General features: G+C 34.0%; 1 protein-coding gene across 3 annotated transcripts in view; it reads right to left on the bottom strand.

Annotated features, from left to right (window-relative positions):
• Positions 1-499: 499 nt before the first annotated feature.
• LOC130806888 (helicase-like transcription factor CHR28) overlaps positions 500-26519 on the bottom strand; it is a 27536-nt gene continuing 1516 nt past the window's right edge. For 2 of the 3 annotated variants that reach the window (XM_057672113.1, XM_057672112.1), the window contains 9 exons: positions 26146-26519; positions 18378-18455; positions 18185-18262; positions 16951-17932; positions 15554-15684; positions 14415-14636; positions 10958-11512; positions 5568-5777; positions 500-852 (listed from right to left, as the gene is read on the bottom strand). The exon at positions 26146-26519 is cut by the window's right edge and continues 141 nt beyond it. In XM_057672113.1, the coding sequence (XP_057528096.1) occupies positions 745-852; positions 5568-5777; positions 10958-11512; positions 14415-14636; positions 15554-15684; positions 16951-17932; positions 18185-18262; positions 18378-18455; positions 26146-26519 (2738 nt within the window). In that variant the 3' untranslated portion in view covers positions 500-744. The remainder of the gene's footprint in view (positions 853-5567; positions 5778-10957; positions 11513-14414; positions 14637-15553; positions 15685-16950; positions 17933-18184; positions 18263-18377; positions 18456-26145) is intronic. The other variant, XM_057672114.1, reaches the window with a different exon arrangement.

Below are 26519 nucleotides of genomic sequence, written 5' to 3'. Positions count from 1 at the left end.
AAGCATGATCTCTATTATCTTATGAAGTGTTACAATCCTACCATTTTCTAACTAGTGGTCATAAGTGGAGGTGTTAATTCAAGTGTTTAAGTAGGTTTGGAATATAATAATTTGGACCAGACTGCCGTGCCCTATTAGCTTACCAAACTTGACTTAAGCCAATTAGCTTATAAAACTTGATTTAAAGGCAAATATTTATGGGGATAATAAAAATCGGACTATACACCATAAAACTCAAACTTCCATGGTTTGAATTAATAAAAAAGTGGTAATGAAAATTTTCAAGGTCTTTACAAATGTGATCATATTTTGGCAAATTTGAATCCAAATACTGATCCTAAATATAATGAAAGAACCCATTTCAAGCTAATCCAACCCCGATCACCACAAATAAAAAGTTCGATCCCTAGACCGTAGTCATCTTGTACTGGTAGTACTAATCAATTTCGTTGTGTGTGTTTTGCATAAAAGAAAGGGAGGGTGCTGAAGGGAAGAGAAGTAACACCACCGAAATGTAACTACCACTAACATTTAAAAAGAACAAATTTAAATATTTACATACAACTACATGTAGCTGCTACCAACAAAATGTTCTGTTCAAAGATGAAAAAGACTAACCTAAAGATTGCCACCTGAACAACCAAAACCCATAGCTGGAAACTACCAAAGGATAGCAGTGCAACCAACTATGATGGAGTGGGGCAATCCGGAAAATGAACCAGCCAATAAACTTTGTTACATAGCTCAACTGCCGAGAAATATATATTTAAGATCTTCAATGGTGAGTCGAGCTCCAGAACCAGCGATATGGTCTTCACCAAATGCAGATGCCACTATCTTCCTCTTCTCGTCCTGCAACACATTAAAAATCAGAAGCCCCAGTTGAAGAAGTGAAAAACATACCACAAGCCAGTACAAGTTGACACTCAAAAGAGAATGCCACATTGACAACCAATGAATATCTCACTGATTACACACTTATGTTGGTTAATCTCTTCCTAGCAAATGGGAACTATTAGTATCAAAAAGAGTGTCATAAATAAACAGAAAATTCCACCAAAGCTCTATCGTGTTCTAGTTTCACTGTAATTGAAAATGTCACTTGCGGTTACTTGGGCAACAAAAGTCAGTCTCCATTGTCCTTGAGTTACCTTTGGCTATTATTGTCAAGGGTTGTGACTAAAAATAAGCGTTACATGATGTATACAAATGCTACATAACTTGGAAGATCAATAAGACAAATTATTGCCAATATAATGCTCCGATAAACAAAGTTTTTTTTAATAATGCGGCAAAATTACTTCCCAAAACACCGTTGATGAAGAATCAGTCTTTGGATCGTATTATTTTCACATCGTATCTTAAAATAGCTTTCATCGGCTTAATTTCAAGAACTGTCTGGATTCTCAAAAATTTTATTTCGAGAACCGTAGAGGATTTCTATTCTAATTAAAAATCCAAACATTCTTCCTCACTTCGACAAAATTCCTCTTCCCTCAAACTCGCAAACTTCCTCCCTACTAATCTCTCCCCCCTACCTCTCTGCTCTTTCTCCCTCAGAGTTGTTTCTACTTCTCTTTAATATCATCGCAATAACAATGTCATATCCATAATCCCAAAAGATTGGGGTACGCTACAGAACCAATATATCAGTTCTAATGGTCGTCCACATTGATTATCCCTCTCCAATCATTCTAATTTTCCATCTTAATTTGTAAGTCTAGATCCATCATATAACTTTCGAGCTCCAACTTTCTATCTTCCTTATCGGTTTGCTAATACCGCATCTTTGCACATGCCCAAATCACCTGAAAAGATCATCATGCATCTTTTCTTTAATATTTGTAATGTCTAAACCCTTTCTTGTATCATCGTTGCAAATTCTATCTCTCAAGGTATACCAATCATCCATCAAAGCATCCACATTTTCGCTACTTCCATCTTTCTACTATGATCCTTTATTAAAACCAAAGATCCATGTTGTAGAATTGGTCTTATGGAGGTTCAATAAAACTTGCACTTTAGTTTTAAGGGCACACCTTGATCACATAATATTTTAGCCGCCGCTCTCCTTTTTGCCGCTTACCTAATTCTATGGGTCACATCTTATTGACTATCCACTGCTTTCAAATATGAACCTAAGGTATTTGAAGCAAACATTTATACCGATTTCTTTCTCCTTTTGCTTTCTAGTGTCTCTCGTTATTTTACAATACATGGGTTCCTGGGCTTAATTTGAAACTCTGACTTCAACTCTTGTATTCATTGTTTTAATTCAACATTTGTCACCTCCCTGGCCTCATCTACCAAAGCAATGTCATCGGCAAACAACACACACTAAGTCATGTCCCCTTGTATCGAAGAAAGGGGAGCTTAAGGCAGAGCCTTTGATGAAGGCCAATTGTGATTGAAAAATCCTCTATTACCTCTGTTACCTCTCCATAGGTACTAACATTTATCTTTACTTCTCAATACATATTTCGTAATATATTAATGTATTTTTTGAAAATTCCCTTCTTAATGATTGGTTCCAAAGTACTTCTCTTAGTACCTTGTTGTATGTTATTTCTAAGTCAACAAAAACCCTGGGAAAGTGTTTCTGCCTTATAGTACTCCATCATTTGTCTCATAAGAATTGTTTCCATTGTAGATCTCTTTGGCATAAATCTAGAGTGGTTCTTTGATATGGAGGTACATCTCCTTATACGTAGCACTATCACTCTTTCTCATAACATCAAACTATGACTCATTAGTTTTATTCCTTAATAGTTAGAGCAATCTTGGGCACCTCCATTGATTTTGTAATTTGGCACTAGAATAATTCTGCAATTATTGGACATGGGATAGATCAATTAACCAAGTTACTCTGATCATCTCTAGACATCTTCATATCTCAACAGATATACCATCTATTTTAACCAATTTCTTAAACTTTATTTTCTTTAAAGCTCTGTAGCTCTATTTTTCGTATTCTTAAATAGATCCTATATGTTCACCTATAAGAGTGATCGTTGTGTCCCCAACAACATTTTCATGTTCTCCATTAAACAGCTCATAAAAAATACCTCTTTTATCAATCCTTAATGTTCTCCTTGTAAAGTAAAATGTTCTAATCCTCATCCTTAATACACTTTACAACACCTATGTCATTAATTTTTGCTTGTCTCTTCTTTACAACACTATATATATAAATTTTTCTCCTATAGAATCTAGTTAAAAAAAAATTCATTTAAATGTTTACGATTTGAAAATATAGTCAACTTAGCTGGTATATTAAGTGTTATTTTGATTCTTAGGGTTAGAAAATGTTGATCGGGCTTATGAATGATATTTGTTGAATTGTAGTTGGTAATTTCCGGTAATATACATTGCTTTTTCTAGTAAATATCATGTTAAACCTACTGTTCATAATTTGAAGTTACAAGTTCAACATATTGATTATATACATTGTTATGCTAGTTTGAAATGCCAATGATATTGGTCAATTTGCCTCAAGGTACAATTGAAAATTGCTTTTGGTTTGAGCTCCATTTACATTTTGGGATGAAATATAATTTTGTTCATCTTTTTGGCCCAGTAAAAGGCTCTTGGATAGGTAAATGAAAGGTGGAGGGGTGTTTGTATATCAATTAGATTGGCCCCGAAAAATTGTAAAAATGTAATTTTCAAATACAACAAAGCTCTAAATGGAGCTCGAGATTGCGAAGGGAATGGAATCGACAAAAAATAGGGTCAATGTCGAAGGTAGACTGTAAGAGGAGAATGGGTATTCACGCACGAGGCAATTGATAATTTTAATAATTGTACTAAATTTTCTAAGCCACATTGCACCACAACGGTAGCTTGGTAAAAGTTTTTAAAAAACAAGCTGATATTTCACGTGTTGTAAAGGTACAAAAGAATTGTATTTTAGGTCGTATCAATATATATCTAGTGCTTTTAACTATATTTAGGCATTACGATTGCCGCAACACCACGTTAAAATTTAAAATATGAAAAAAATTTAATTCTATTGATATTTTACATTTTGCGCAATTAAGTACATTTATGTTATATGTGATTTTTTTAGGGAAAGATTACAAAAAACTACCTATTGTATACCATCTTTTGCAAAAAAAAAAAAATAAAGAAAAAGAAAAAGAAAACTACCTATTCTATTTTTGCTTTGCAAAAAACTATTATTTATGACCCAAACGTTTTGCAAAACAATACCACTTGACTGACCGTCAAGAGAAGGTTTGACTTATCACGTTTTTTGCACGTAATCCTACTCATTGTACTTTAAGTCTTATATTTCCCTCCATTCTTATTGCTTCTCACTATTCATGGAGACAACTTGTGTCTAGTAATTTCAATCAAGGTTTCAATTTAGCATTTACTCCTCTAATCTACCGCTAATTTAAACAAATAACTTCTATTTTCTTCTCTTTGATGCACTTTTTCTCTGAATGATTTTATTCATAAAGATCTCAACTTTCCCGTTCAAACTTGAAATTTTCTTCTTCAATTTGTTAATAATGACCAAAAAAAGATGAGAGTGGTTAAGAGAATTAAACAAGGGCATTTTTTTTCTTACACATCCTGCTAATTTTGATTTGTTTTGTGAATATTGGTTGATTTATGGGTTAATTTATGCCTAATGTCATTGATCAATTTCTTTCATTTCCCTAATTGTTTTTTAGGGTTTAGTTGATACAACTTGCCTTTATTTTTGTTTTTTATTTATGTTTCTTTTGTGTGTTGAATTGTAGAAATTTCGCTCACTATTATTCAACCTATGAAGATAATGACGTCAATCAACAATTGATTGTAAAGTGGTGGTTTTTTTTGTGACTAAGAATTACAAGATCGAGTACAAGGTTTGAATGAAGATGAAGGCATGGTGTAAATGCAGCAAACAAGCTTTGAATGAAGATGATAATGGTTGTGCAGTTCAGAAATCAAGAGATGGGAGAGATAGAAATAAGAAAGGGATTGAAATGTGCTTCGATTTCAAAATATGGCACCAACAATGGTCAACTTATAAGAGAAGAGAATAGGGTTAACGACAGGGAATTGGAGGGAAAATTAGAAAAAGTATGGAGGGAAGGGTACATTTAATAACATCACGTCACATCCACATGCTTGGTCAAACCCCCACATGAAGTCAAACGAACATATTCTGTCAAGTGGTAGTGTTCTGCAAACGTTTGGGTTATACAAGGTAATTTTTTACAAAAAAATTTAAATAGGTAGTATTTTGCAAAAGGTGCTATACGATAGGTAATTTTATGTAATTTTTCCATTTTTATAAATTATTTTGCCATATACCCATACCCGTATCCAATATTAGGAGTTACGATAGTGTCTGCGTATCTTAGAATTCTAAAGATTTCATATCGGATCTTAGGATTCACACCCGTATTTGATACCCATACCCAAGTCCAAGTAACAATAGGTTCCAGTATTCGCATTATTATAGGAATAGTAATACTAATCACTTTTCTTTTCTATCTTCATATCCATTTTAGTGCTAGATAAGATATTCATAGCCACAGCTATGTTTGACTGTTTGTGTAATACCATACCTGGAGAGCTAAAATACGATCTTCAACAGTTTCTTGGATTGTAATCCTTGACACTGTAACAGGCCGAGTTTGGCCAATACGATGTGCTCGATCAATTGCTTGGTCTTCTGTAGTCGGATTCCACCAAAGATCTAATAGGATAACATGGCAAGCTGCAACCATGTTCAAGCCAAGATTTCCGGCTTTTAGAGACATCAACATTACAGTAACCTACAGGTAGGGCACAAATTAAAAAAAATAAATAAATAAAAATAGAAATCACTCATCAAAAGAGAAACCAACGGAAACCACATCTGCAAGAAAGCCCAAAAAATCAAACATTGTAATACAATGAAACGTGAGAGCAAACCAAGGAGAGCCACCTAATAGCAGAAAAAAAAAAAGAAAAAAAAAAAAAAAAAAAGAAGCTTTTACCAATATATGGCTAAATATAAGATTTCCTTCAACGAACCCAAAAATCAAATAGGATTGTCACATCTTCATCAACCCCTAAATGCTCTATGGCCCAACCTACTTCAAACACTTGGTTGTAATGTCTTATCCTCAGACCTCAAATATCACAATTATTCCTTTCTCTTAAGTATTCATTTTGTACTCCATGTATCTCCAAACCTCTAACTTGGCATTTTACATCTATCCTAGACCAAGAAAAGAGATCATCTGCCACAAGAATACACCACAGTATTTCATCTTGAATTGATCGTGTTGGTTCATACCCTACTTTCATGGCTCTTAAATGCTCTATCTAAGAACTCTGATATGTCTTGGATTTAACGTGCTCTAAAACGTGAATCAGGATTTTTAAAATATGAAGCTCATTTACTTGATTTGACTTTTACAGAGTTCTTCAAGCACATTCTCACAACAATTTAGTGACCATTTTAGTATCCTCAAAAACATTTACCCCCAAAATTACTGAAATTTGAAAAAAACACACCAAACATGTTTCGACTTCTGTGTTTCACTTGACTAAAAACTCAAACTTCTAATATAAGGATAACATAATATACAACTTCTATTGTAGAATAGGCATGTACTCATCGCTTCAAAGAATGTGCTAATAGAGGTCTCTCATGCATTTAACATAAAAAATCCTAGCTACAAATTTATTGAAGTTTTTACTAATTCTAGCAATAAAAAAAGGATCGAGTAAAATTGTACTAGAGTATTAAGCTTACAAGATATACTATGAGGTTATGGGAGAGGGTAACAAAACCATGGTGCAAAAATGCGGTCGCAGTCATGATTGCGGTTGCGATCACATTTCGCGGTATCGGAAAAAAACGGTTACCACAAAACAGGTCCCGATAATAAGAGAACAATTGGTTTCTAGATTTTTTATAAATAATTGGTTTTTAGTGTTGTTGTAAATTAAGTTTTAACATATTTGTTGTATAAACATTAAATAAATTTTTTTATTGCATTTTTAAAAAAATATTTGCTATCAAAAAAAAAATTAAATTAATTAAGTACAATTGAAGTAATTTTACTATTACTTATTTAATATATGAACGGTCATAATGGATAAAAAAGTATTTGTTTGGCTCAACTTACAAGAATCAATATTAAACGTTTAAAAAATTATAAAGAAACAAAAACAAAAATACAGCTGTATTGTGTACAATCAAAGGTAAGTGTGCAGAGAAAAAAATCATTACCCCTATACGGCTATACGCCTATACCTATGTTGATTTTTCTAAAACCAATAATTAAACCATCTTTCTCCCTCATTAATAAAATAGCTTGTCTCGGCTCTAGTTCTACATTTCCATTTTTTGGTAAGAAACTCGCCCGAGATCTTCAATTCGGCCAGTAAGAAGCTATGTAATCGGCCGTTAAGCGCGTTGACGCGCCATTTTTTCATACAGAGTTGCAATTCGCGAAATATCGGAACGGTAGTCTTCAAACCCGTTATAGATCGCCCGTTCCATTTTGGAACGTCCGATATTTTGCACCATGAATACAACAATGTTCGAGAATATATAAACATTTTTGAAAAAATTATCTACAATCAAAGCTACCTATGAGTACTAACATAATGAAAATAAAGGGGGAAATACAGAATTTGCATGTGATTAATGTTGATCAAGAGAGAAGTACATAATCCACGTAAGTACATAAATATAGTTCAAGATATGTACGATGTCCTACAAACCAATGTTGGACATCTAGAGAAGGTAGATCGAAATGAAGATTCTTCTTTGAGACATTCCCTACTTGTAGCACTGTTAGATGAGATAACAAGACTAATTCAAAGAGAAAGATGGGGTCGATGCTAAACTATAGATGGGGGACAAACATAAGAATCATAAGGGAGATATCATAATAGAAAGATATGAGTAGGTGACATGCGTATGATAATATGGATGAATGGAAATACCATAAAAGATAAAAATTCAACGTAAAAAAAGGTCTAGAAGTCACAAATTTTGTTTTAGAAAGAGAGATACGTTTACAATGTTTTAGTCACGCGCAATGAAGACCATAAAATGAACCGATCAAAAACATAAAAGTTTAGAACTTCGAGAAGCCTAAAAGAGGAATGACTGAATGGACAAGAAAAAACGACATGAAGAATTAGCTACTTACAAGAATATGACATTAAATAGGAATCAATAGAGGACAAGAATGTATGTCGATGGTCATTGGAATTAAGTTTTAGCTTAGATTGCAATAAAATAGGGTCGAATAAAATGAAATATTTATTAGCATTTTAGCGATGATTTTAAATAGGAATGAATAGAGAAGAATGTATGTCGATGGTCATTGGAATTAAGTTTAGCTTAGATTACAATAAAATAGGGTCGAATAAAATGAAACATTTATTAGCATATTAGCGATGATTTTCTTATTTGTGTTGATACATGAGTGGAGGGAAGCTTTAGAAGGTAAAGGATTGCGCATCAGCCATACGAAGATCGAGTATTTGCGTTGTGACTTTCGTGGGACATCACCGGTAGGTGAGTCAGAGTTGTCCATTGGTGAAGAAGTTGTTAAAAGTACGACCAAGTACAAGTATTTGGGATCGATCATTCAAAGCGATGAGGAAATTAACAGAGATCTAAATCACCATATACATGTGGGTTGACTCAAGTGGCAAGTAGTCATCACGCTGCTACGTGATAGGAAGTTCCCAAGTAAGTTAAAAAGAAAATTTTACCGGGTGGCAATCAGACCTGCTTTGCTATACGGGACAGAATGTTAGCCCGTAAAGAAGATTTTTGAACATAAGATGGAAGTCACAAAAATGCGTAAATTGAGGTGGATGTGCGGGCACACATTGATGAATCGAATTAGAAACCAAGAGTTTAGAGGCAAACTAGGGGTTGCCTCTATTTCTGGAAAAATGCGCGAAAATAGATTGAGGTGGTTTGGACATATGCAGAGAAAGACTTTCGATGCCCCTGTGAGGAGGGAAGAAAGCATTATAGTAGAGAGTAAGAGGAGTCGAGAAAAACCCAAGAGAACTTGAGATGAGCAAATAAAAGTTGACTTGCATGAGTAAAACCTCTCTAAGGACCTAACAAGGGATAGGGGTAGTTGGAGGCCTCCATGTTTTAGACTACTGATTTCCTCTTAGATTACTTATCGGTATTCTTGTTCTCTTACCTTTGCTCGTTTCTATTATTATTAGTATTATTGTTTTCATTTTTATTTTTTTTATTGTTTTTACTTATTTATTTTATCTATTTGCATTTTATTTATCTTTCCTGATGCAAAAACTTCTCTTGATCTTTCTCGAGTAGGGGGAATCCTTTGGCTGTACTCTCCTTTATGAGTATGAGTTGCCGCCGTCCTTCCCTCCTCAGACCCTGTCCATAGTTTTCTGTGAGGGGGATACACTGGATAGGACGATGATGATGACATGAGTTGACCCCATGTAAACAAATTTGATCCGATTCGAGGAATGGAAACGAAAAAGAGAAACATTAATTTTAGAATTTCGAAAACATAGGAAACGTAGGTCAATTTAATTTTACAATAATAAAATGAGAAAAATAGAAAGAAAAAAATGAATGTAAAAAATAAAGATAACGAAAATAAAAGAAAAGGGCTTTGGCATTAATAATAATAATTATTATTATTATTATCATTATTATTATATGTTTTTGGGCTTGAAAAAATCATTTGGGTATGTAGCCTCGGAAATGTTAATCAATGGTTTACAAAGACGAAAGTCCTAAAATCGAATTCGATGAGAATTCCTATTTTTGGTAACTAAGAGCTGACCCCTTATAGTAGGATTAAGTCTTTGCCATTGTTGCATGTCCCTAAATAGAATTAGATTGCAAAACATCAACTGAAACGAAAGTAGAAGTCGATTTCTAAATTTTGATAAACAAGCCTACTCGAAAGTCTTTCTAGTTTTCATCGTCTTCTTGGTCTTGAGAAGTATCAAATGCTCATTCTATCAAGAACATAAGCAAAACGTTTTAAAAGATATTTCACCACTTCCTCCCCTTCACAGAATCTCCTGCCTAACCCCATAGAAAAAAATAACATACACAGTAGATGGTAGTGAGACACTAGCTAATCTTAAGATCATCCTTTATACATATGATCTTCTGTAGTGTAATCATTACAGTAATATAGATAGGGGAAGATGCAAATGAACACTAACCAACGCCTCTAAGAATTCCATGCAAAGTGTAAAAATAGGGTTTCCGTTACGGTAGAAGCAACAATCGCAAAGCGGATTTTTCCATCAGTGCGTATGACTTCACAGTCAATGCTCGACAACCTTTATGATACCATCTCCATTTGATGATGCGGCTTTATTTTTACACTATGATTCTGTGTCGTATAAGTAGGCTATGTGGAAGGTTATAAATTTTTATGATATTTTCACATGACAAAGAGAATTTGGGGTTTTTACTGAAATTTCAGGACATTTTATGATATTTTTCAAGTACGCACTTTTAAGATTTGAATACCCAAACAAAAGGCCAATTCGAATTGACATTTCAGTCACTTGGGATTGTTTATGTTATTTTGCAATAAAAAATTCGATCAAGAACAACTTTAATGGGCATTATATTAGGAGAATGTAATGCAACAATGTTGCCGTATTTGACATGTCAGTGTTGTGATTCAAAAGAAATTATAAAAAGGTGAAGGTTCAAATACCCGCATCATAATATTTCATTCATTCCGACAGTTTAGCACTCCCCTACCCACCGAAGCAACACCAAACTCACTTAACAAATATCTTATATAGTTGAATGTGGAGTAAGGAAAGTCATAACATTGAAACAAACAAAAATAATAAAAATGAAATATTGAAATACGCAAAAAGTGGAAAGAAGCTACAATCCTGTCTTATCATATAAAACTTTTAATAATAGAAAATAAAAAATTATCAATGAATTCCAAGATGGAGAGAAGCATACCTCAGGATCGGTATTGAATTCTCTAACAGCCCGGTCTCTTGCAGCAAGAGACATACTACCATCAAGCCTCCGGTATTGGATGCAATGTTCATTAAGAGATAGCTCAAATAAATCCAGCATACGAGTCCACTGGGAGAAGACAATGGTTTTGATTGGTCCTTGAGAAGATGAATTTTCCATTTTCTCAGTTCTCACTTGTGCTGACACATTATTCTCTGCGTCTGTGTCCACCAACTCCTCAAGATCCACATGTTGACTGTTTAATTTATTGTGAGAAAGCAGTATCTCTAGTGCCGCTTTGATTTTGGAGGAACTATACTCACAACTAAGAATTGATGAATTGTTGGAACTACCATTTTCATTCAAATTACTTTCATCGTCATCACCAGAAACACAAGCTTTCAAAGTAGCCTTTGAAAAGAGAGCATCAGCACTCAATTGTCCCTTGCATCTGCGAGCAGGGCACAGATTGTCATCACCATTAAGATAATCTGCCACACATTGGTAACAGAAAACATGCCCACACAGGGTAACAACTGCATCTTCAGCTGGGTCCTGCAAAAACATCAGTGAAGACGATTTTAGTCGCTTCTAAGTTCTGATTGCAGATCTACAGAAGGGTTCAATTGAGTTCTTCCTAGCTTTCTGTCTTCACAACTTGTACTCTTGGTGACTGCGTCCCAAGAATACAACAGATACACAGCATAGACCTCGGATAGACTTATAGATGTGACTAAACTGTCTCCCACAAAGACAGTTGAACATTAGGCAGGGACAGTGTGATGGCGGGCCAATCAAGCTAATGCAATCAAATAGAAAAGACAAAGTAAGGTGATTAGAATCTAGATGTTAAAAAGGTCAAAGAAGACAATGATGTGAGATGGAACTGATAGCCATAGCTGCTAAAAACTGCCATACTACATCCCATTTAACATATGATGTTCTTATGTTAATCTAATAGATCAATCATTTATCCCATGACACTATGACAGCTACCTTGTTTATTCTGTAATCAATTAAACAAAAGGGCAGAACAGTGAAACGCACAAAGGAATGCTCCAGACAATCAATCCATAATCATACAACAAGACAAAGATACATCAAGAGTCGCAATCATGTTAAACAGCCTTGGAAAAATGCAGAGTGATAAGCATCAATTGACACAACCAAAGACTAATTTTGCCCTCTAGGAGTCTTGTGCAATTTTTTTTTTTGACCCTTTTTTGCAACTAAACCTCAATGAGATTGGCATCAATTTTAGAAAATATAAGGTCTCTACCTCTTTGGTAACTACTGTGCAATGTGTTTTCCCTTTTTATGCAACCAAAAGTTAGAATGTGATGGCCATGCTCAATTGATATATACTTTCTATTTCTAAAGAGTACTCTTATCCCTCTCAGAGCCTTGTTCAGCAAGTTCTCATAGTAACTTTTTACTTTTTAAAAGAAAAAGAAATGGACACATCTGGTCAATGTAAACAAAAGGCCATTTAGCCGTTTCTTTCTTGGTATTTCAATCTGAAGGAGAATATCTTAGTAATTCAGCAAGCTTACTCCATTTTGATGTCGCACAAATCACAATTCCTAGATTCCATGAGCACCTTTTAGATCAGGAATCTGACCTCTTCCAGGTGTCACATGGAAATGGAACCAAGTCAAAGTCAACTAGTAACAACCATACAAGTGTCAAAGCCTAGGTAGATGAGTCAAAGGTAAAATCATGGAAAAAAAAGGTACGTCAAAGCTTTCAAATGGGCTGATGAAATGGTCACATCTAAGGAAACTCTCACTCGCAAATTCTTGTTGATAATATTCTAGCTCTATCTTCTTATGATAGATTCCTTTTAGTTTTAGTTTTAGGGAACGTAATGATGAGATTTCTCCTTCCCAATGGTTTTTTGATTGCTTATTTTGATATAAACCCACCTTTTCCATCGCAGTTTAGAAAAGAACACAAAAACAACGCTAAAGCTTAATCCCAAAAGATTGGAGTCAATTGTATGAACCAATATCTCAATTCCAATGGTCATCCACATGTTTTCTTTTTCTCCATTCATTCTTATTTTCTACCATTTCACTTTCTAAGTCTAGGTCATTCATATCTTTTTTCACTCCTTTCCACCAACACATTCGATCTTCTTCACCCTCTTTTTAAGTCTTAAGAGCTCCAAATTTATATCCTCCTAATTGGTTCACTAATAACCCGTATTTACACATGCTCAAACCATCTTAAACGATTCTCTTTCATCTTTTCCTGAATATTTGCAACCCCTAAACCCTTGATATCTTCGTTTCAAATTTTATCCATCATGGTATACTCGCACATTCATCGAAGAATTTGCATTTTTGCCACTCCCATCTTTCTAATATGATCCTTTGTAAAATCCTAACATTCAAATTCATATAGTAGCATCAGTCTAATGGAAGTTCGATAAAACTTACATTTTAACTTTGAGGTCACACCTCAATTACAAAATATTCTAGTAGAAGCTCTCTATTTTTAGCACCCACACTTGATTTTATGGGTCACCCACTACTCTGAAATATAGACTCAAGGTATTTGAAGCAGAAATGAAGGGAAAAATAAATTTATAATTTTGCATTGGCATGTGTGTTTCTTAGAAGTATTGCAAGTAAAAAGGAAAAAAGGAAGTGTCACAAACCAAGAAAGTGAAACTAAAACGTGAAAAAGTAAAAGAAACGCAAATGCGTGTTTTATTAATGATGAATTGATGATAATCAGCTACAACGAGTTCAGATGCTGCCTCCATCAATAATTTAAAACTTAAAGCTATTAGAGGCCTAATATTGTAGAAATACAATAAAGAAAACGATCCCAAATATACTTGTTTTTCGAGATGAAAAATGATCCCAAATCTTAATGAAAAAAAAAATCATATATCAAGGATATATAGAGAAAATTAGAAGCTAAACTTTTATATGATTTTGGTTCAATGGATAATGAAGGCTGATGAAAGAATCAAGTGAAGGAAATGAATTGAATCTAATAAATAAAATGGATCTCAAGGTCCATGGATCCAAGTTTGTAAGATTCGTTTTTTCTAGTTAAGAATCAGGAACCGAACCCAACCTAGATATATCACATCCAAATTCGAGATAAAGAAAACAGATTTGGATCTATGGATTTGGGTCGAGTCCAAAATCTATCGTCATTCCTACCTAGAAGACATATCAAACACAACAAAGAGTCCATGTGACACAAGATGTACGAAGATACAACTTAAAACAATGAAGTCATCAACATAATAAAATTGCAATTAAAAATTAGAAACACTGAAATGAAAGCCCCTAATCCTCCTATTCATATTAAAAGAAGTTGAAGAAAAGAGAAGAACTTCAAGAAACAAAGCAATTATGAAAGACAAGCAAGCAAAAAACTTGCATAGTGTTGAAAGCAAAGGCACATGAAAGAATCAAAATGATTATGAAGAACATACACTGCAAATAAGACAGATAGCAGAGGCCGCTTCCAAATGATTTAATAATTTCAGCAACACATGGCTTGGAAGGTTCCTAGCCTTCTCCATATTTGTTCTTCTAGCAGAGTCTGAACCAAAACCTTTCACGAGAAGCGGGTGATCACATGCTTGGCGGAGGCGCAAAATCATCAAAAGAATGTTGGCATAGTTCTGATTGACTGTTCCAGCAGCAGCATAAGCCTGCAAGACAAATATTCTACATCAAAATCCAGCAAAACATAATAACATAAAACTTCATAATACTCAAAAGGGGGAAATTTTCATCCTCAATTATGATCCCACAGTGCTACACATTATACGAGTTATTTATCAATAACATCTATAGTCACTTGTAAAAATTTAAGGGAATGAAGAATTTCCCCAAGCCTTCCTCTTATGAAGGGCTATTTAACACCTGAAATTTCAGTAGCTAGGAAGCCAAATAATAATTTAAATTTTACAATTGGTAAAAGAAGGCAATGATTCTTCATATTTTAATTTCCTTTAGCATGTGGCCTTTTCAGATATCATGCCGGAGGATGGACCTCATTTTATCTGATTTTGTGAAAATCATTCTTGGGATTGGAAATTGATAAGCCTCCATCATCACCTTCATTACCACAGTGATTGACCACCATCACCCGCTATGTAAACAGAACATTGAATGATGTTGACTAGCATATGGGAACCATTTGAGCCACCAAAATACCACTAGTGTAGCAAACCATTAGAGGAATATATTGATCAGTCTAAATAACAACATATTTTACAAGGAATCTTTACTTGAAAATGTGCTCTTCAAACGAATTCAGTGATTTTTAATTTTGTACCACACCCTTCCCCTTTCACAAGCAATTTGGCAATAGACAAAGTTGAAGCTAATGACACAAAAAATAGATCATAGCATGACACCAAGCCCTGATATGCAACAAAAGTAGAAAATTTTATAAAGATCAAGGATGTGCACAATTTATGGTTCTTCCAACAGTAGAACAAATCAGGTATTAAGAAGAATTTTCAAATATATAACAGCGCATATTTGATAAGCAAAAGTATCTCCATCAACAGAAAACCACAATCAGAGATCGAGGAAACATCATTGAAAAAAGAAAGTGTACCTTGAATTGGGAACGTGATTCAGCTTCTAATTGGGCATAAAAGGACCGCTCCTCTGCAGTGAACTTCACCGTTTTCATCTTTATATATTTTGGAGGTAAGTTTATAATAGGCTCTCCATCAAGTTTTGTTTCTGTAATATAAGTGTCATACTTAGGAAGCATAGTACACAACAATGAACAAAGAATAATGGCTAGAAAAATAAAACACAGTAAAATTCAATTTGCAAAACAGCTCCTAGAAGTGCAAATATAAGTAAAAAGTAGTCTAACGAAAATATGCCAAAAAATTCTAGAAGGAAATTATATTTTAAAGGGATATACAGACAAGCAGTATCACAAACGTTTGAAGAATTGATTCCACGATTTGAATAAATTGGCTGTCTGTATTTTCTTATTACTTGATGATTGATCCCACCATTAGCAGTTTTCACCAATATTAACTTTTGGAGTTTAAGTACATGCCAGTATTTGTCCAATATCTATTCACGCAATGTGTTCTCTACTTTTGAAAACTCTTACAGTACCTCATGGCTATGCAACATTCCTACCACTTATGTGAGCGATAATATTTGAATGTGTTTATACATTGTTGCTACTTGCTAGCACGTATTTTACTGAAACTTAACTATTTTAAAGACTTACTAGGCTTGATGTTATCAAGTGGTAAGAAAAATGCATGCATGATTTCAAAATGTTTAAAATAAACTTAAGAGCACATAAAACAAATCACATAAGGAACACCACGAAAGAGAAAACAGATATTATGTGCACTGTGCAACAATTTTCAAAACAACAAAGACAATGAATAAACCATAATGAGAGCATATAGACATTTTAAACAATATTATAGAGAAGGGGAACACTTGATGCCATTGGGTTAGTGGAATGTTTTTCTATATATCTTTCAAATACACCTAAATATATCTATTATCTTAATCTATATGTAAGTATTATAAGCATAGTAAACTAATATAACAATTTATACAAAATTTTAAATTAAATAATCTTATCACAGAGCGTGACATATGCTCACTCGGAAAAAACCTACTTTATTACAAGTATATTGTTTATAAATCCTAATCCCATTTATAAAATTATAACAATTCAAATTTCCAGCTGCTCACTGCTGCTTTCCCACCACTTCTTTTAGCAAATAGCGGTACAATTAATAATTTTCAAGTATCGGAAAAATAAACATCAAAAAAGACAGATCATATGCCTTCTAAACTATCTAATGGCTACCCCCTCTGTATTCCATTGATGTTTACGGTTAAGAAATTCTTGAGGGAGAAAGCAAGAAGCTTTTAAAATATAGAAAGAGTAAAGAAATACTTCATTAAAAGTGGAATAAATGACCAATACTTAAAAATTAGATTTTCAATCTTGAGACAAGTCACCTTTGGTACGCCGCAGCAATAATGTGCTCAGTACCGCTTGAAGCTTCTTGTAACCAATATTTGGATCTCTGGAAATTGGACTTTTTATGCCTTCATAAAAGCTTTTGTAATTAGAATATAAGTGATGTCGAAGAAACCTGAAGTAACTGTACAATTCATCAACTGAATTTTGTATCGGAGTTCCAGATAAACACCACCTTCTTTTCGCCCTTAATCCACAGCATGCTCTAGCTGTTTGTGTTCTATGATTTTTTATAGTTTGTGCTTCATCTAGCACCACCCTAAACCAATTTGCTCTGGCAAGTGCACCAGCCTGACTATCTGAGCTATCAGCTAGTTTCTTTCCTTTTTTCCCTTTTTTACTGGTTGTAGATGGATGTTTCCTCTTCTTACCAACAAAGTCAGATGATAGTCCATACCTCTCTCCTTTTTGCTCAACATCATCCTCGTCAACAAGAGGTTGTTTAGGAACCTCATTCGTAACTATAGCATAAGTTGTAAGCACAACATCATACTCTGCCAGCTTAGCAGGGTCTTTGGTCCTACTGCCTCCATGGTACACCAAAACATTGAGCTTCACTTTCCAAGACACTTTTTCATTTAACTCCCTAGCCCACTGCCTCAAAACAGTAGCTGGACACACAATCAAAGTACCTGCAGATGGCCTCTTACGCTTTAATGTCTGAGAAGAACTAGAAGCTGCATTAGAGTGTGAATCAACACTATCCTCAACTTCCTTTACTAGATCAATAATAGCATTTCCATTATCATCATCTTCGTCCAAAATTAAAGTTTCAGGTTTGCTATTAAAATCCTCTGTTGATTTTCCCGGCCCATTATTAGGATTTCCTTGATTGTCATCATCATCATCATCCAAATTCAAAGCTTCAGCATATTGAATGTCTTTCTCCGATTTTGATTTAATCTGGGCAGGCAACTGTCTTAGTATCAGCGCAATCGTAGAAATAGTCTTACCCAGTCCCTGAAAATCACACAAAGTTACTATATTGTACCCTAAATAAAAAGAAATACTAACACAAAATGCAAGGGAAATGACCTTAAATAGCTCTGAACTACAATACCTACATAAAGGCAAACATTACATGCAAAAAAATCACCGATATTAACCACGTGTGAATCTTATGACTTTGCGCCAAAAAGTCAAAAGCAAAGCTAGCATGATAGTAACAGATATGAGTGCATAAAAAATCGACGAGGAGAAGTACAGAGATACCTGATCATCTGCAAGAATCCCACCCAAACAGTGCATAGTTCTTGACTCCTTCTCAACCATCCACGCAAGTGCAATTTTCTATTAACACATAAAGGAGCCTTAAGCCAGACAGCACTTTCACAGCAATTAGTAATAAAAGCCAAGGGCAACCAGACTAAAGATAAGGGCAAGAAACAGATCAACTAGAACAAACCTGGTGTCTCAGTAGTGGGACAGATAAGACCCCTTGAGGTACATCAAGTTCAGCTTTTCCCTGACCCTTACTAAGATCCTGCATGTAATTACAAATGAATATTGTGATACAAATTCAACAAGCATGCAAAAGCTATTCAATTACTCCTCCGTCCAAACAATTTCCTCCCATTTGCTTTTTGGCACGGAGAATAAGAAGTTGATACAATGCATTAAAGTAGTGGGGAACTTAAAATTAAGAGAGAGAACGTAGAGAGTAAAAACAGTGGGTCTATCCTTTTATCTCTCTCGAAACCAAGAATCACTCTGGCTCTATGGTAAAATTGAGTATCATCGGCAAAATCTCTTGAATCTCATATTGGCCTTTCCATGAGCTTGGTTTTAGTTGGAGAAGGCAAACTAAGGACAAGGAAAAGAGCCTTAAGTCAGTCCATGAAGCGCTGTGGAGCCGCAGCAAAGCACAACCTAGTTACTTTCCTCAAACTAGGGGAAGTTAATCAGAGTGTTGTGATCGACAGTAGAAGAAACTAGTAGAAGAAACTAATAGAAGAAACTACGCAGCATGACAAAAAAGGTATAGTAGTGATATTTAATGGTCACTTGGAAGGGAAAGAAAAAGAACAAAAACATTTAATTTTAATTTTCCTTAAGAAAAATGTTAAGACATGTGGAGGGGCGCCAGTCCAATAAAAATTGGACTTAATCAAGGCTCGACCCTAAGCCCCTTTCTCTTCACAGCAAACCTTGATGAGATAACACAATTGATACAAGGAGACATGCCTTGGTGCATGTTGTTTGCTGATGACATTGAATTGGTAGATGAGACTAGGAAAAAAAGTAAATGCTAAACTGCAGTCACAATGGAGACAAGAGTTAGAGACACGAGGTTTCAAATTAAGTCAGACAAAGCATAGAGAGTACAATTTTAGCACAAACGAGATAACGATAGGCACTATAAAGCTAGAGTACGAAAATGGTTCAAGTGAATGCTTTGAAAACCTTGGGTCCATATTTCATAGGCAGGACATTCAACAAGATGTGAGTGTGGGTGGCAAAAGTGGAGATCGAAGTGTGCCCTTAAAGTCAAAAGGTATGTTTTATTGAACGACCATTACACCGGCGCTACTAAATGGATTAGAATGTTGGGCTTTTAGAAAGGATGATAGTAGAAAGATGAGAGTAATAAAAATGCAAATGCTTCGATGGATGAGTGGGCATACTCTAAGGGTTAAAATTTGAAACGAAGATACGAGAAAGGGTTTAGGAGTTGCAAATATTGAGGAAAAGATGAAAGAGAATAGTTTATGATGGTTTGGGCATGTGTAAAGATAGATTATAAGTGTACTGGTAAGGAAGATAGAAAGTTGGAGCTCGGGAAATTTAAAAAGGGGGTGAGGAAGAGCAAAGATGACTTTGAAGACAAGAGTGAAAAAGGATATGAATGATTAGACTTACAAATTGAGATATGAGTTTTAAAAGCACGAGGGCGATAAAGGCCCTTATAGCCTATGTGCAAAGTGCAAGGCGAAGGCGCAAGCTTTTTGTATGCGAGACGCACTTTTCACTACAACTTAAAAATCAATTTCAAAACATATATAATACTCTACTTCAAACAACATGATATTCATATTTTAGCATCAACAAACTGAAAAAAATTTATTATTCTTGCGGTAAACACCACTTTAGCACAAAACTATTAGAATTAGAATACGAAGAATTCCCAAAATTATTTTCTTCTCATTTTTTTATTCTTAAAGAAGCAACAATTTTTCTAACTTCATATTCAAGTAATTAGAGTTTCGAGTTTTACTTATTTTTCGAACAAACAAGTATAAGTTAATTACCCAACCCAACAAGGAGGCACACCGGGCGCATAAGGCGTGAAGCGCATTGAGGCGCCCAAGGCGCACACCTCTTATAGTGGGCTTTACTTCACTAAGATTGAGATGGTGGTAAATCAAAATGAATAGAGAAGAAGAATCCATGTGGACAACCTTTGGAACAAATAAAATGGTTCATATAGCCGACCCCAGTCTTTAGACATAAATGCTCTGGCCTTTTTTTTTTGTACCAAAGCATAGAGTGACATGTGGTCATGTTAGCGGTTTGATAGAATAACAATATAGTAAGTCAGTTTTTGTTATACAACAATTACCAATTTTGGTTTTGTAAAACAAGTACTCAATCAAAAATAAAGGCCAATCTTTTGACTAATGTACCAATAAGAAAGGCCTAGAAAGCTATTATTCTCCCGCTCATCACGAACTCGAGGCTCAATTTACACACCCTCACTTATTGAATAAAATTGTAAATAATATTCAAATGGGTGATCTTTGATGCACGGGCTTATCTTTGTTATAACATATCCTTATCATTGTCATAACAAATGGATTGTTTGCAAGCACCATATGTTACCTAATACAAATAAGATTTGCACATGATTTAATGAGCCAAATTGCTTTAGTCCATAAAAATCCAATACTAAAGAATTACTTTAATAAAATTATAAAATATCATTTAAGTCATTAAAATTATAAAAAGCATTTGGGTGTATTCAAAAGAAACAATTCAAAATAGAATATACAAGAAATATAGACTGGCTGAAATTTGTTGGATAGTTGTCGAAAAACAATTTGACTTTATATAAACTCGGTCAATTAATATTTCTATGTACAACGGAATTAATTATGAGATCATCACGCTACCTTCCATCCAAGAACAATTTACTAGGTTTTCCTAATCACATGTTCCTATTCAGTTTAAATCCTTTAAAGAAAGGGCCAAGGTAGTTTTTAAAATATCTCACCTACTCACATGTCATCCATGCACTCATGTGCTCATTAAAAAACTCTTGAAAGTCCTAACTCATTTAAATCAAATGGGGAAGCCCTACCAGAAAAGAAAAAAAAAAAAAAAAAAAAAAAAAAAAAAAAAAAAAAAAAAAAACTCTTTAAATTACCTATCAAAATATGAGCGTAAATTAGTTGTAAATCGGAACAGCATAAGATGTGCTTAACAAAAATATCAATACTTATCACATGTTCTATAACACTAAAACTTTAAAAATAATTCATCAAAAAAATAGAAAAATATCTATACACACATACCCTTTTCGTCTCCTATTTAAGTGAGCTTCATAAGTTGGATATAGATTATAGAATACTTGGGGTGGTTTTAGTATGGATTCACAGGGTTCAGCTAAACCCATACTAGAACTTAAAAAATATTTAAAAGAAACATATATTGATAAACACTAATATAAATTTTTCAGCTTATCACAATACGTATATACCTTGTTCCCCAATAGCAAAGCACTTGTTATTTCACATCTAGGTTAGGGTTCACATTCTCTTCCACAATTTTTCAGTATTTTCCCTCTTAGCTTTTACCTATTTCAACTACAAAATAATATTTTATATCCAACCAAAAGCGCTAGCTACCATTGTTTTTTAATTGCAATTAAAAATTCTTGTTCTTTTAGAATATTTTATAAAATTTGTAATTTGTAAATTGAAATAATAAGCTTTAGATTATGATAGTATATAACTTAATTTGAGAATAGTTCAAGCACCTACACTAGAGTGAACCCTTGCCTTTTATAAATGTTTCACACTAAATGATATGTAATTTAGAAGTATGTAGTTCAAGAATTAATAAGATTTAATTATTAATTCAAGCAAAACCTTCTATGGGATAACACCTTCAAAAACATCATAAAAATTGTTGGCTTAGTGCTATTTTAATATTATAATAACTCTAGTAAAGATATCAAACCTTTGCCACTCCCCTCTCCCTCTCCCTCCCTCACCCCCACTACTTATTTGACCACAGTCCAAACTTTTAACCCCCTCAAATTTTCACCGAGAATCCACCATCGACTTGAAAGATAATACATAGGTAGAAGACTTTATAGGTTATGTTTCCCTCATTCGCATACCACATTGCACACCATCTAAAATAGATTGCTTCAACAAAGCGATAACCTAACCCATACTGAATATTCTTATTAATCACGTGATCACCAATCCTACCACCACCCTAGCTAAAAACAAATTGACCTACTTTTGTCACCATTAATACTTGAACAAGTTCATAGAAAGGAAGAGGATTTGTTCTACTTGTTAATGAAACAAATTTATGATGAATATGGATCACATGAAGAGTTTTGATGCATGGAACGAAGTTGAAGGCAATGAGAACCATTACCACGGACTTGGAGCGTGTATGGTGGAAACTATTAACAAAATGTGGAGTACACTTGAACGAGGAATTCAGCAGGGCTATGGCGACGACTCGACGCATAAAAAGCGATTCCTTATTGCGTGTTTTAAAGTACAATGTTTCAACAAAAAGTTAGCCATTGCAGAAAAAATGTTTATGAAGAAAGGGTTAGAGATGACTCGGTGCTAAGACTTGAACATGTACTTTGCAAGTTTGACTTTGTTTGTGAATGGATTTGGTCTGAGATTTAGTGGTCCAAGTGAAGTTTCTTCAAGGATTTTACTACCTTTGCATTGGTTTAACTAATTTTGTTTATAAATGCTATTAGCTTAAGAGTTATGGTTTTGTTGGAGTTAAAACTTATAGATGATTTAGAAATACAACATTGTTGTTCGATTAATATCTTAGTCTATTAGCACTGTAATTGTATAATAGGCATTTGTTTCTAGTTAATCAAAAAAAGTTGCTTTACCAATTCATAGAATATCGTATACTATCCCCAACCAATACAATTAAGGACTAGGGGTGAAACTTATTCAGATTACAACCGAAAATCGAACCAAACCAAACCGAATAACAAATATGGTTTGGTGTTCTTTAAAATTTGGTTTGGGTTTGGTTTGAAAATTGGAAAACGGAATGAATTAGGTTTGGATTCGGTTTTATTAATAAAGAAACTGAAAACCGGATTAGCAAACCGAAATTGTAAAGATAGGCCCATTTTATGAATAATATAAGCCCAAAGTCGCATAACCCATTTGAGGGAATAACCTAAGTAGGTGCAGGCCCATTTTATCTTATAATTTTCATCCTCTTCTTCATGTGAAAACCCTAGTGCCTTATCTCACTCTTTGAGAGAAAAACTAATAACCATGTTTCCATCCCCAACCCTGACCATCACCTGGCCAATATACCACTCCTACCAATCCTACAAACCTAATCCATGCTATAAATTTGTGATTCTCTCAAAATTGCTCAAAAAATAGCCCAAAATTGACCTCGAGTTGCATTTTGCGAAAATATTAGCAAATCATGTGACACAAGTCATTACCCATCACTAAGTCCACATTCAACACCAAAGTCATCGAGCAACAACATGAGACAAGCACCAATTTTTCTTAAAAAGCAAAACCCAAAATATTAAAAGAAAAAATTTAACAAAAGAATCAAATTTAGAAGTGTACCACAGAATATGAATGAAGGTATTTACACAAGTATATTATTTTCATGGAAAATTACTGAATCAACAAAAGCTTCAAATTTAGAAGTGTACCACAAACACTAAACGGTTCTTGAAAAATTTAATAAAACTCAAGTGTAAGAAATGTTTTCATATAGTTGTTTAATCCTTAAATCTTTAATTACGTATGATTAAAACAGGTCAATATTATGCAAATATGCATTCAGATGAATCAAATAAGATCTCACTTGGCTATATTTACATTATACATATAGTAGTATATGCAAAACAAGATCAACTAATGAGTGGTTTCTACAGTAACTATAGCAACTAAAAAACTAAAGCTGAAATATATTTTTAAAATTGTTACAAATTCAAGATCGCAAATAATCTCAAATAAAAATACTTATTAGCCAAACTATCTTCAACATCTTCTTTTGTTAACTATAAACTTCTATTGCAAGGGCAAAAAAAATAATACAACATATATTCTTTATTAAAAGTATAATAACCATGTTTGCATTTTAGGGTGCAACCAAAATTTTTAGTTTGAGAATTTGAGACTTCAAACTGTTTAAAATAAAATTTAATATGTATTACTTTATCTTTTCTTATTTAAAAAATTTTACATCTAGTTTGTTAAGAAAGTGTAACTTATTGCACACCATGTGCGTAAAAAATGGCAAGCTTGAATAGGCATCCTTTGTAAAATTCATAAGGATAAACAAAAATTTGAGTACATCTTTGTGAAATTTTCTTTTGGGTGTCTCAAAACCCCTAAAAATAAAAGACCATATATTTATTTGTATGTATCTGGAGAGGCGTAGTTATTTCTTTGACTTTATCTATTGAAATTAACACCAAAATAAACTCAACTCCTAAATTAATAAATGAAGTTTGGAACAAGATTTGGATCATTACCGCCAAAACTTTTTTAAAATGTTAAATAAGCACACACACCCATTTTTGAAAGTTGAACCTTTCATGTATACAAAAAATGAAGTAACACTAACTAAGCTCCTCATTTTCTATCACAATCGCTTCACCAAAAATAAGGTGGAAGACTTGAGAGTAATGAAGTGGACTTGCTAAATGAAAAGCGAGGGATGTAGAAAAATGATATACAATTGCTGGAAACCTAGTGAAATGAGAAGAGAGACATGAGTGTGAGCACGGGTGAGCAAGAGAAAAGCGAAAGAGTGGAGGAAAAGGCATGTGATGTGAAGCATAGTCCAAACATACCAAAAAAGGACAGGATGATGTAGTAAAGGGGACGATACGGTTGACGTACTGCGAAATATAAGCCTAAACCATAATATCACTTGGAATGGCATAAAATGCAGGTTTTTTACACCTTTAAAATACAAGTAAAACCGGTTCGGTAAATTTGAAATCCTTTATGGTACGGCCTGTACGATATGGTGGGCCTTTTTTTTGCACTATGTTGTGAAGTGTATGAGACTAAGATTAGAATTAAAGTCGAGAAAAATAACTCTCTGTCGGAAACAAGTGAATAGCGGAGGAAAGTGAAAGAGATTTTGCCCACTTTTGATGATGATTGGTGACGGGTGTATTCATGATGGTGCGACTTGTTTTTGCACTATGTTATGAAGTGTATGAGACTAAGATAACTCAATGTCGAAAAAGATAACTCGTTGACGGAAACAAGTGAACAGCGGAGGAAAGTGTAAAAGATTTTGCCCACTTTTGATGATAATTGGTGATGAATGTGTATGATAATAAAATTATCAGTATTTCCAAAGTGGCTTAACTCTATTTGAAGCAAAACAAATAAAGAATATAGGTTAATGAATCTAATGGACCGATAGAAGATAACTTATTTTTTGATTGTACTTCTCAGAAAGACTTCTTTATACATCCACTTCCTCATTAAGAAAGCATTCAACTCAAGAATCAGTGTCATTGGATCCTTGGTATAATCAAAATTATAAGCAAAGAAAATGTTCACATAGATAGAAGCCCAACTCTACGACTAGAAATTCTGAGAAACTACATATTTCCCAAGTAGAAAACCATGAACTAAAAACACAAAGTAATATTGGCGTTGAAAAAGATATGGGTAGCTGACATGACTAAAGCTCTAAACTCCGGAAGACAAAAGAGACCAATCCTATTGGACACAACTGCATGTTCCAAGAGAGAGGTATGGATTAATCGGTGACAGCATATACAACGGAAAATCTCAGCGCAGCAGTTACATACACTTAACTACTACACAATAATTTTCAGAATAAGTATAGGAACCCTTTGAGAGTATTAGGATTTAGTAGGCTGCTTCTACAGAAAATAGCATGAAAATATGAAAAGTAAAAATCATGTACAATCAAGAAGAAACTAATACAAATACCTGTAGTGCTGCTTGAAAAATCACTCTCTCATCTCCTATAACTCTCTCTTCCCCGAACCCCATATTTTGGAAGGGATCACTTGCAGTTGTATAGTCTGTCGAGGAACCAGGCTTGCCACGATCCAAGGTATAAGGAAGTATACGAAGATGATTATGATCCATAGAAGCATTGTCACCATTAACCCTACTGAAGAACCCTCGATTGCTGCTTAAATTATCCAACGAATATATTTTCTTAGAACCTGACCCAGAAGAAATGGAAGTAGGAAGGATCCTCTTATTTGGATCCTTCTCATAATCTAAATCACGAGGGCGTGAGGAATTATTCCAGTAAGACCTTTCATCATCCATTTTGGGATTAAAACTACTTCCAT

Source organism: Amaranthus tricolor, chromosome 2, assembly GCF_026212465.1.
Source record: "Amaranthus tricolor cultivar Red isolate AtriRed21 chromosome 2, ASM2621246v1, whole genome shotgun sequence".
NCBI classification, from domain to species: Eukaryota; Viridiplantae; Streptophyta; class Magnoliopsida; order Caryophyllales; family Amaranthaceae; genus Amaranthus; species Amaranthus tricolor.
The sequence above is the reverse complement of the archived record's forward strand: the minus strand, read 5'-3'. Positions and strand labels throughout refer to the sequence as shown.